Source organism: Mastomys coucha, unplaced genomic scaffold, assembly GCF_008632895.1.
Source record: "Mastomys coucha isolate ucsf_1 unplaced genomic scaffold, UCSF_Mcou_1 pScaffold3, whole genome shotgun sequence".
Lineage (NCBI taxonomy): Eukaryota > Metazoa > Chordata > Mammalia > Rodentia > Muridae > Mastomys > Mastomys coucha.
The window spans coordinates 19,939,482-19,951,560 of NW_022196909.1; the positions used below are offsets into that span (position 1 = coordinate 19,939,482).

At 38.9% G+C, this 12,079-nt stretch overlaps 1 protein-coding gene across 3 annotated transcripts in view; it reads left to right on the forward strand.

Annotated features, from left to right (window-relative positions):
- Positions 1–4,751: 4,751 nt before the first annotated feature.
- The window catches only part of Gprc6a (G protein-coupled receptor class C group 6 member A), a 16,395-nt gene continuing 9,067 nt past the window's right edge, over positions 4,752–12,079 (forward strand). Inside the window, exons 1-3 of one of the 3 annotated variants that reach the window (XM_031347426.1) lie at positions 4,752–4,970; positions 7,622–7,925; positions 8,931–9,767. In XM_031347426.1, coding sequence (XP_031203286.1) covers positions 4,777–4,970; positions 7,622–7,925; positions 8,931–9,767 — 1,335 coding nt within the window. In that variant the 5' untranslated portion in view covers positions 4,752–4,776. The remainder of the gene's footprint in view (positions 4,971–7,621; positions 7,926–8,930; positions 9,768–12,079) is intronic. The other 2 variants (XM_031347427.1, XM_031347428.1) reach the window with 2 other exon arrangements.

The window sequence follows — 12,079 nt, forward strand, 5'->3', positions numbered from 1 at the left end:
AACAAAGAAAGAATATTAAAAGCAATAATGGAAAAATGTCAAGTAACATAAAAAAGGCAGACCTATCAGAATTACACCAGACTTCTCACCAGAGACTCTGAAAGCTAGAAGATCCTGGGCAGATGTCATACAGACCCTAAGAGAACACAGATACCAGCCCAGGCTACTATGCCCAGAAAAACTCTTTAATTGCCATAGATGGAGAAAGCAAGCTCCATATTCCATGACAAAAAAAAAATTTTTACACAATATCTCTCCACAAATCCAGTCTTACAAAGGATAATAGATGGAAAACTCCAACACAAGGAGGGAAACTACCAGAAAAAAGCAAGAAAGTAATCTTTCCACAAACCCAAAAGAAGATACCCACACAAATATAATTTCACCTCTAACAATAAAAATAACAGGAAGCAACAATCACTGTTCCTCAATATTTCTTAACATCAATGGACTCAATTCCCCCCAATAAAAAGATATAGATTAACAAACCAGATATGTAAAAAAAGACTGTAAGCATTTTGCTGCATACAGGAAATGTACCTCGGAGACAAAGATAGACACTACCTCAGAATAAAAGTCTAGAAAACAATTTTCCAAGCAAATGGTCCCAAGAAACAAACTAGAGTAGCCATAAAATCGACTTTCAGCAGAAAGTTATCAAAAAAGATAAGGAAGGACACTTCATATTCATCAAAGGAAAAATCTACCAAGAAGAACTCTCAATTCTAAACATCTATGCTCCAAATGCAAGGGCACCCACATTCATAAAAGAAACTTTACTCAAGCTCAAAGCACAAATTGTACCTCACACAATGTTAGTTAGACTGCAGAGAACCAAATAACCCTATCAACAGAGCATTTTAAACTGAGGAAACTCAAATGGCTGAGAAGCACCTAAAGAAATGCCCAACATCCTTAGTCATCAGGGAAATGCAAATAAAAACAACTCTGATACTCCACTTTACACCAGTCAGAATGACTAAGATCAAAATCTCAGGTGGCAGCAGATGCTAGAGAAGATGTGAAGAAAGAGGAACACTCCTCCATTGCTGGTGGGACTGCAAGCTGGTACATCCACTCTGGAAATCAGTCTGGAAGTTCCTCAGAAAATTGGACATAATATTACCTGAGGACCCAGCTATACCACTCCTAAACATGTACCCAGAAAATGCTCTAATGTGTAATAAGAACACATGCTCCACTGTGTTCATAGCAGCCATATTTATAATAGCCAGAAGCTGGAAACAGCCCAGATGTCCCTCAATAGAGGAACGGATACAGAAAATGTGGTACATCTACACAATGGAGTACGACTCAGCTTCATGAAAGTACTACTAAACTTTACAAAATTTGCAGAAAAATGGATGGATATAGAAAATATCATCCTGAGTGAGGCAATTCAGTCACAGAAGACCACACATGGTATGTACTCACTGATAAGTTGATATTAGTCAAAGAGCATGGAATATACATGATACAACTCACAGACCACATGAAGCTCAAGAGGAGGGAAGACCAAAGAGTGAATGCTTCAGTCCTACTTAGAAGGGGGAACAATATAATTAAGGGAAGTAGAGGGTGGGAGGGACTTGGGAGGAGGAAAGGAGGGGAAGGGGAAAAGAGGGGCAGAATCAGGTGTGGGAGGAGATGGAGGAGATGGACAGAGGCTCAGGAAATTGAACAGAGGTATGTAGCAATGGGGGATGGGGAACTGGGGGTAGCAACCAGAAAGTCCCAGATGCCAGGAAAGCAAGAGCCTCCCAGGACCCCGTAGGGATGACATTAGCTGAAATACCCCACAAAGGGGAGGGAGAACCTCTTAAGACCATATCCAGAGGTTAAGCATGGCCCCCTGGTTGAGGGTCATCTACACATCTCCAAAATTTTAACCCAGAATTGCTCCTTTCTAAAGGAAATGCAGGAAAAAAGAGTCAAACAGAGACTGAAGGAAAGGCCATCCAGAGACTACCCCACCTGGGGATCCATCCCACATGCAGACTCCAAACCTAGACACTTTTGCTGATGCCAAGAAGTGCTTGCTGACAGGAACCTGATACAGTTGTCTCCTGAGAGGCTCTGCCAGATCCTGACCAATAATACAGATGTGGATGCTCACAGCCAGCCATCAGACTGAGCACAGGGACCCTAACTGAGGAGTTAGGGGAAGGACTGAAGGAGATGAGGGGACCTTATCTGGCATTGATGGGAGGGGAGGCCCTTGGTCCTGTGAAGGCTTGATGCCCCAGTGTAGAGGAATGCTAGGGGTGGTGAGATAAGAGTGAATGAGTGGGTGGGGGAGCATCCTCAGAGAAGCAGGGTAAGGAGTAATGGATAGGGGGTTTTCAGGGGAAACCGGGATAGGAGATAACATTTGAAATGTAAACAAATAAATTATCCTATTAAAGAAAAAGGAAAATGCCCACAGAGCATGCTCATAGACTAAGATTCCCTCTTCCTAGATGACCCTCATTTGTGTCAAGTTCACCAAATCTAACCAGCACAATCAATTTGCCAAGAAATTATTAATTTTCTATTTTTAAGTATGATCTTACCAAAAATCATCTTTGAACTTACAATTTTATGAGAACTTTGAGTTTTCTTGAGCGAAATTCCTAAAGCCACTCAATTCCACACACATGTATGCAAATAACAAGAGAGCTGGGTAAAAGGCAATTACTTAGCATTTGAAAAGTCTCCAAACTTATTTGTATTTATTAAAGTCTATGGACAACTGAAGTCACCACCTTGCATCCTATTAGAAAATGTTGTTAACCAGAGATAAAAGTCTAGAAAACATTTGTCAAAATATTTGCATAATGACAGTGATTATGAGCAAACTGTGTGATATACATATATAAAAATGTCATAACGAGATTGGTATTTACATCATTCATTTGCACTAACATCAAAAGAAAACATTTGGTGTCATGTTATGAGCTGAGACTCCACTCTTCAGCCTGCCTAACGGCATGCCTCTTCGCATCTACAACTAGTCCAAAATGCTACAGTATCTGTTATGCAATTGTGTTCTTATGATTCCTTTAGAAGTTTATCTACTATCCTCCATAGGGCAGGGGGATGTTAAACTTAGAACTGCCTTCTTGTGAGATACACCTTTTATAGCAAGTGCTATTTTCTCCATCATGTTGGTATATGCAATGTGTATATGTGCATGTGTGTGCATGCCCTCTGCATGGGTAGAGGTTCTCTTCTTTCTCCATGGGTTTCAGGGACCAAATTCAGGCCGTCAGTATTGTGTGGCAAGTGCTTTAAAGTTCTAATCCATCTCGGCAACCCTATTGCATATAATTAAAAGATATTTTTCATTCAATATATTTTGATCATATTCTTACCCTTGTCCTAATCCTAGATCCTCCCTGCCTTCTTCATCACCCAGCATCATTTTCATTTTCTCTGCCTTTCAGATAAAAAAAAAAAACAATGAAAAATCAAAACAAAAAATAAACAGAAAAATGCCAAAACAAAACAAATATGGCTAAGTATTTTTAAAAGATTGGTTTTGAAAAATAAACTTTAAACTCTTTCTCAATGGCACCTAAGTTATTGAATTTGCTGGCTACCTCTAGGGTATGGGCCAAGAACAAGCCATGGGTCCTTCTTGGTACTTGAGAAGTACCAAGTTTCTCTTAAGATGGAGGCCAGTCCCAAGATGAAATAGGTTTGGCCTCTCACACCTAGTGCATATACATACACACAGACAGAGCACTCACTAAAAATAAATCTCATTTTCTTGTTGTCAGGAGTGATGGTACAGGCCTTTAATTCCAACACTTAGGAGACAAGACGCAGGTGAATCTCTGTGAGTTTCAGACTAGCCTGGTCTACATAATGAACTCCAGGCCATCCAGAGCTACATAGAGAGACCCTATCTCAAAATGAACAATCAAGGAAAAATGTATACCAGTAAAATATTTATTTCTGGTGTATAAATATTTAAAAACATGTTCAAAGTTTATGTAAACAAATAAGTATATAAGTCAATAAACAGCACAATGACATAAATGACAGTTATCTGCAACAGAGCTTTTTTTCCTTTCTAAAAAGCTTCATATTATTTTTAGTTTTTCCCAGCAGAACGAAAGCTATTTGTGTCTGTTGCTGCTGCTGCCACTACGACTACTACTACTACTACTATTACTACTGCTACTACTGCTGCTGCTGCTACTACTACTGAAAGTGATAAAGCCTAAGTCAACTGAATTTTATCTTTTTTAAATTGAGATTTCCAGGAGAAATAAAAAAAAAGCAGGAATTCTTTTCTAAATAGCTGATCAACTACTGTAATTCTTTGGCGTTGAAAGCAGCATGTTTGGAAACATACAGCCGTCCATTTTCTAAGCAGAAGGATTTTCCCAGTCTGTTTCTTCCAGACGATTCTACAACATGCTTCAAAAGAAAAACCAATAGGGAGCAAATCCCTTGACTTCCCTCTGGAGTCAAAGAATACAATGTCCCAAAGATCTCTGTTTACAATTCTGTCAGCGTGCTTCTGTGTTTACATTCCACTGGTTCGTCCCCAGCTCTCGTATGCCCACTGTCACATGCTCAGCACCAGAGATTCTTGGAATTGGACATGTTCTTATTGGTGAACGAACTGTTTTCACTATCATCAAGAAACTGAATATTGAATACTTCTGGTCCTTGACATTGTCCTATGCTTGGAAGGTGTTTAGGGAAAATTAGGACTCTTATCATTGGCATCTGTGAGCTGAATGGCTCCTAATAACCTTCATGAACTGAGCAAATGAGAGAAACATGGCCCTATTAATTATACTAATTACTTGCCTTGTGATTATTCTTGATACCTCCCAGTCTTGTCATACCCCAGATGACTTCGTGGCTATCACTTCTCCAGGACATATCATGATTGGTGGTTTGTTTGCCATTCATGAAAAAATGTTGTCCTCAGACGACCATCCCAGACGACCACAAATTCAGAAATGTGTTGGGTGAGTAAAACTTACGAAAAAAAAAATACACACAATTCAAAACTGTGCTGTGAGTAAGACTAAGACAGGCAGATGGCTTGGTTTCAATGACATTTTAATACAACAGAACGTGTGTGTATTTTGTAGTTATATCTAGTTAGTTTTGTGGTTCTTAAAATAGATTATTCAGCCCTATATGTATAATCAGCTTCCAAGTACCGGGGTAGAGAATGCTTTACGGTGATGTTTTGTTTTGTTTTGTCTTGTTTTTATTATGCCTTTAGAAAAAAAATCTCTGAAGTCACTTGCAAGGGATGTTGTAGATTGTTCTACAACACACATAGCATGCTTATATTTCTGTCACCTTCAGCATGTGCTTCACTGTTATAAGCATATGTTTAGTATTTTATGCCTTCCTTAAAAGACCACACTCTGGCTTTTCATGTTCACATTTCAACAATGGTGTATTCATTGCTCTCTAGAATAATTGAATCCTTCGCTAATAAGTTAGAGTATACTTATCAATGTCCTTATCCCTTTTTGGTGAGTGGACTATAACATGTAATCCTTGGGACTGTGTCATGTGAAAACTAAAACTGGGAAAGGTTATTATACAAGGATTGAAGGTTGGTTTTTAAGGCAAACAAGATGTTCCAGTTAATTTCAGTTTTAGGATACACTGATCATGTGAAACTGACTTGCAGTTCCTAGCTGTAAAAAGGAGGCCGGATAAACTCTCAGGGCACAGGCAGCCTTAGCTTCAATTTGTATCACAATGTGACCATCAAACTTCCCTGTGACTTAAAATTCTGATTACAACTTGATATAATCTTAATAAAATCTTTTCTTTTACTTTTCCATCTGCCTGTTTTGTTTTAAGATAAGGTCTCTTTGTATATCTCAGGCTAGCCTCAACTCTTGATCTCTTTTGTAATTCACCTCCAGAGTGCTGTAATTTCAAAAGCAAATCATCACATCTGATCTCTTGTTTGTTTGCTTGATTGATTATTTCCTTAGCAAATAACGCTTTCTAAGCCCTATAAGAAAGTTTTCAGTTTTTATAAGATTCCTATGCCATACCAAGGTTCCCTCCCTTCTTTCATGCCCATTTGAGCTAGTGTTACTATAACCAGTGATTAGCTGAAATGGCACAAAGTATTAACCAAATATTTTCAGAGCACCAACTTGGCATCCCAAGAACTGAAGCCCATAATTTTAAGCCAATGAGCAATGATAAACATAAAATGAAACTTTTGATCTAAAAGCTTTCTTCTAGAAAGGGAAAAATCACAGAGAAGTTAAATGTTTGGCTTTATTGTCACTCCTCAAGAGAAATTATTCTTAATAAACACTGAGCCACAGGTTAGCAAGTACTGACATTACTTGGTCCCTGTCCTGTGCCCTGGGGAAATCAAGACCATTGAGCTTACATGGAAGGGACTATAAAAATATGATGTGGTTTAATGATAAAATAATCAGCAAATCTTTTCTCTCATGTCTTTTTTAGGTAAAGATTATAACAATGATATTCCACATTTCATCTTTAGACATCCCACAGTGACAAACAGTCATCATAACTTAGTGAACTCCAAGGAAACTTTAGGATCAAAACCTTGTAGTTCTCCTTTATCTACTTAACAGACATTCACTGGTCTTTTATTGTATGTGAGGTTAGGCGTATAGTGTTTACATGCAGTGGTGAATGAAGTAACAGTGAATCGGGATTAAATTACTGAGGTCTATGAAAGAATCCCAAAGCAAGAAATGTTCCCTGAACAGCTAGCTGTGTTTCTGATTTATACTAGTTATCATTTATACTAGTTATCAAAGACAACTACGTGCCTTTACCCAGGAATTTCTTTTTTTGGGGGGGGGAGGGGGCTTTTGAGACAGGGTTTCTCTGTGTAGTCCTGGCTGTGCTGGAACTCACTCTGTAGACCAGGCTGGCCTAGAACTCAGAAATCTACCTGCATCTGCCTCCCAAGTGCTGGCGTTAAAGGCATGCACCACCACTGCCTGGCTACCCAGGAATTCTTAAAGTCTTATTTAGAAATATTTATTTATTTATTTAGAAATATATATGTATAGGCATATGTGTGTGTAACAACAATTAATTTTAAAAAGAGCCCATGTATTTTAAAGAAAGCAAGGAGGGGTATCAGCTAGAGTTGTAAGGACATGGGAGGGTTTTGAGTGAAAATAACCATGGGGGTGTGGAGGGGGAAGGAGATTCAGCAGAAAATATATATATATATATATATATATATATATATATATATATATATATATGTAAAAGTAATAAAGAAAAAGAGGCTATCAGCTAGAGTTGGAAGAACATGGGAGGGTTTTGAGTGAGAATAACTATGGGGGAGCTGGAGGGAGAAGGGGAACAGAGATAAAATTTTATCTTAATTAAAAACATATTTTTGAAAGGTACATTGCTTACATTAGTGAAATTGTCAACAAATACATAGAAGGCATTCTGCTAAAACTTATGATCAAGAGGAGGGGAAGGGAATGGTTATTTTCAAATAAAGTTCACACTTTTCATGAAATCAGCTTGCTTCATGCAAAAATTATTCATCAAAGGGCAGAGACACGGGTGAGAAGAGATATCTCCATATAATTGGGAGTTGCTATGCTTTGTTTCAGAAAAATTTTTTTTTCAACAGCTTTGAAATATCAGTGTTTCTTCAAACTCTGGCTATGATCCACAGCATTGAGATGGTCAATAACTCGACACTGTTATCCGGAGTCAAGCTGGGGTATGAAATCTATGACACTTGTACGGAAGTCACAGCAGCCATGGCGGCCACTCTGAGGTTCCTTTCTAAATTCAACTGCTCTAGAGAAACTGTCATTTTTCAGTGTGACTATTCCAGCTACCTGCCAAGGGTCAAGGCTGTCATAGGTGCTGGCTACTCTGAAATATCCATGGCGGTCTCAAGGATGCTAAATTTACAGCTCATGCCACAGGTAGGATTTTGTTTTACTTCCTTCCCTACATTGGTCCATCGATCAGATTTGTTCTTAGGATCAGGGAAAGGAAGGAGTTAGCGAGGAAGTAATTTCTGCAATATTCAAAGGTTGCGTGTAATTATTTAAAAAAAGCAATCCATGCTATTGCCAGCTTGGCACCGGCCAGTGGACTCCGTCTGTTTCCATTCCAGTACGAGACCGCATGATTCCTCCTGTCAGCACCACTCTCACCAATGCTGGTTCTGCCTCTCCAGAGCTCCGAAATGGCCCTCACGCTCCACTACGGTTGCCTTTCCCCTGTGGAAAACACCCAACAATCTTAGTTTAGAATCAACAGATAACATAACCGCTGGGCTCGAAATCTATCATTTTGAATTTATCATTTTATGTTAGAAATCTTCCGTGGTGGATCCTGGTGGCTTCAGCCACCAGATCTAACAGTCCCCAGTCTACATCTTGTCTGCTTTGCTCCCGCCTCCCTGTCCAAAAAAAAAAAAAAAAAAAAAAAAAAAAAAAACCAAAAGCGTTCCTTTCCCTCGAGTTCCTTCTTCCTCTCTCAGACCCGGAAGGTCCACCTCCTCCTCACCCAGTAATTGGCTTTTTGTCATCTTTACTACCCAATCAATCAATTAAGAAAAAATTTTGTACTATTTCCATATATTGGTCCATTGAACACATTTGTTCTTAGGATCAGAAGATAGGAATTAGCTAGGAAGTAATTTCTGCATTATTCAACAACAAATATTTAAAATATTCAATTTCTGAACATTTTTAACTTGATTTAGAAAAGACACATACCTCTGAGGGCCTGCTGTCTCCATAAAAACACCAACCAGGTTCAAAAAAGGCAGTGTGACTAAACATCCCTGGGTGCTAAGATGAGTGAATCATTTTGTAGAGAGAGAATTTAGGAAGAGGCTGTAAGAATCAAAGGGAAATGAGCTTACTATGACTGCCTGTTGTGCTCCCTCACCAGAACTCAAAGATTCCATTCACTTTCAGGTGAGTTATGAATCCACTGCAGAAATCCTGAGCGACAAAGTCCGCTTTCCTTCATTTTTACGGACCGTGCCCAGTGACTTCTACCAAACTAAAGCAATGGCCCACCTGATCCGACAATCGGGATGGAACTGGGTTGGTGCCATAACAACCGATGATGATTATGGGAGACTAGCTCTCAACACATTTGCAATCCAGGCTGCTGCGAACAAGGTGTGCATTGCCTTCAAAGAGGTTCTGCCAGCCTTCCTCTCCGATAGTACCATTGAAGGGAGAATTAACCAGATTCTGGAGAGGATCATTACAGAAGCCCAGGTTAATGTCATTGTGGTGTTTCTGAGGAAATTCCACGTTTTCAATCTCTTCACTAAAGCCATCGAAAGGAAAATAAGTAAGATCTGGATTGCTAGCGATAACTGGTCAACTGCCACGAAGATTATCACCATTCCTAATGTGAAGAAGCTTGGCAAAGTGGTGGGGTTCACCTTTAGGAGAGGAAATATGTCTTCCTTCCATTCTTTTCTTCAAACTCTGCATATGCGCCCCACTGACAATAACAAACCCCTACATGAATTCGCCATGCTTTTTTCTGCCTGTAAATACGTGAAAGACGGTGATTTGAGCCAATGCATTTCCAACTATTCTCAGGCAACTTTGACCTATGACACTACCAAGACCATTGAAAACCACTTATTCAAGAGAAATGATTTCCTCTGGCATTATACTGAGCCAGGACTCATTCACAGCATTCAGCTTGCAGTGTTTGCCCTTGGTCATGCCATCCGGGATCTGTGCCAAGCTCGAGACTGCCAGAAGCCCAACGCCTTTCAGCCATGGGAGGTATTCACTTACATACCCTCCCTATTCCCAACCATCCTCTCCTCCTCTCCCCTCTTGCTTCATTTTACAAAGATCCATAACAAGTACTCTTAACCCTATCCCTTCTGCAAGTAGAAACTGTTAGTTTTTTTTTTTTTGTTTTGTTTTTTTTTTTTTTGTTTTTTCGAGACAGAGTTTCTCTGTATAGCCCTGGCTGTCCTGGAACTCACTCTGTAGACCAGGCTGGCCTCGAACTCAGAAATCCACCTGCCTCTGCCTCCCAAGTGCTGGGATTAAAGGCATGCGCCACCACTGCCCGGCAGTTTTTTTTTAATGACCTGTATTGTTAATACAACTTTTATTTTTGATAATAGTTATATTTTATCCTCATTTCTTTCCCTAAGACCCCAAATTTTGTCTTCTCTTCTGAGGATATTCATAACAGTTCTATCTTCCTCCTCGGACTTAAATGGATTATTTTTCAGTGTGTGTCATGCACATTACATTGTTTAATGGTTTTCACCCATATGACCATTTAGACCATGAAAGTGGAAAGATGATTTTGGTTACTACTAAGTACAATAGCACTTCTCCCATCTGAGATGCCCAGGCTATACATGTTAGCTCTATATGTAAAATTCGTCTTTGCTTCTATTTGACTTGTTCATATAACTTACAGGTGGTATCACATAGTGTTTTTAGTGCAGGTTTATTGTGTCAGTGCAGTCAAGGGTAGACTTTCACTTTGGTATCAAGTTGGTGCTCAAAAACTCAGATTCATAGCCTTTTCAATTAGGGATGTTTGTTTTGTATATGAGGAAACTAGGGACAAGGAGCTCCACAGACATGACTCCAGGCCTGGTCTTCTCGTATCCCCTCGAACTGCACAGCATTACAATCCTGTCCTCTAGTTAAACGTTCTTACTATCTTAAGTAGGATGCTCTCTTCAGGACCTGAGGTTTGTCTTTTGTTTTGTTTAAAGACTTGCTGTTTTGATTTATTTGTATGAGTGTTTTGACTGCATGTTTGTATGTGCACTTAGTGCATGAAACGCCTGTTGAACTCAAAAAGGAATACCCAGGATTTAAAGATGGTTGTTAGCCACTACATGGGTACTGGGAATGGAACCTGGGTCCTGTTCAAGGGCATCTCTGCAGCTTCCTGAAGTCTTCTTCAAAGGAATGGCATTAGGACAATTACAATAACCTTTAAGTGAAATACAAGTTGTGTGTAAAGGAATGTTTTCCATTCTTTTCTTGTATTATTTTGGAAGAACTTAAAGTTAAACTTAAAGTTTAATATGACTCTAATTAATGAAAAATCACATTCTTAATGATCTTAAACAAAGCATGTAAAAGAAAGTGCTTCTTTTAATAGTAATATTTTACTTGTAAGAATCAGACTTCTCAATTATGCAAATTCAAAGCCAGACTTATAGGCCTTGAGAAAGTATCATATTACAACATGTATGCCCTTTAGAGTTATAAGTGAACAGAGCTTAGTATAAAATAAAACAATTGGATCATATAAGTGACATCTAAAATGACATTTATATTTTTATCATCATCACTTTTATTGTTGTTGCTTAGAATTAAACCAATGGCCTCATGAAAGTTATCATGTGATACTAGGAGCTCCATCCTAGCCCCTGTCATGCATGTTTTAATCACCTACAGCACATAAAAGCAATGATGACTGAAATAACCTGCTTACAAATTTAGATGAATAATTTTCATGTTTTTTTGTTTGTCTTTACTTCACTGTTGTTGTGTTTGTATTGTTTTTCTCTGGGGTTCTGGAGTTTGACCTCAAGGCCTCATACATAACAGCAAACACCCTCACCCTGAGCTGCATCCTCAACCCTTGAACATTTAAAGTTAAATGTTAAATATTTAACTTTTCTCATTTTTAAGTTGTACTTAATTTTATTTTTAACGGATACATAATCATTGTACATGTTGTGAAGTATATATATATATATATATATATATATATATATATATATATATATGTTGCTCATTTTCACGCACTTTTTTGTGTTCCTTTAAAACTTGCCTTAGGACACAATTGCTGGGCACCACTACCTCCCACCTGACCACCCACCTGTAGGAGCAGACCATATTGGTGTGTTTATAAAAAGATAAAGAGAAGGAGGATATGTTTAGTGGATGTGTTGTGAGGTGTGGGGGAAGGGAGTGACTCTGCAGGCCCATGCTGAGGTATCCCTTCCCCCTGAGGGACCAGCCACATGATGGTATAGTATAGAGTTTATTCAGGGTATGGGGAGGGAAGTTGAGAGGGTAGTAGAGGCAGAGAGAGAGAGAGAGAGAGA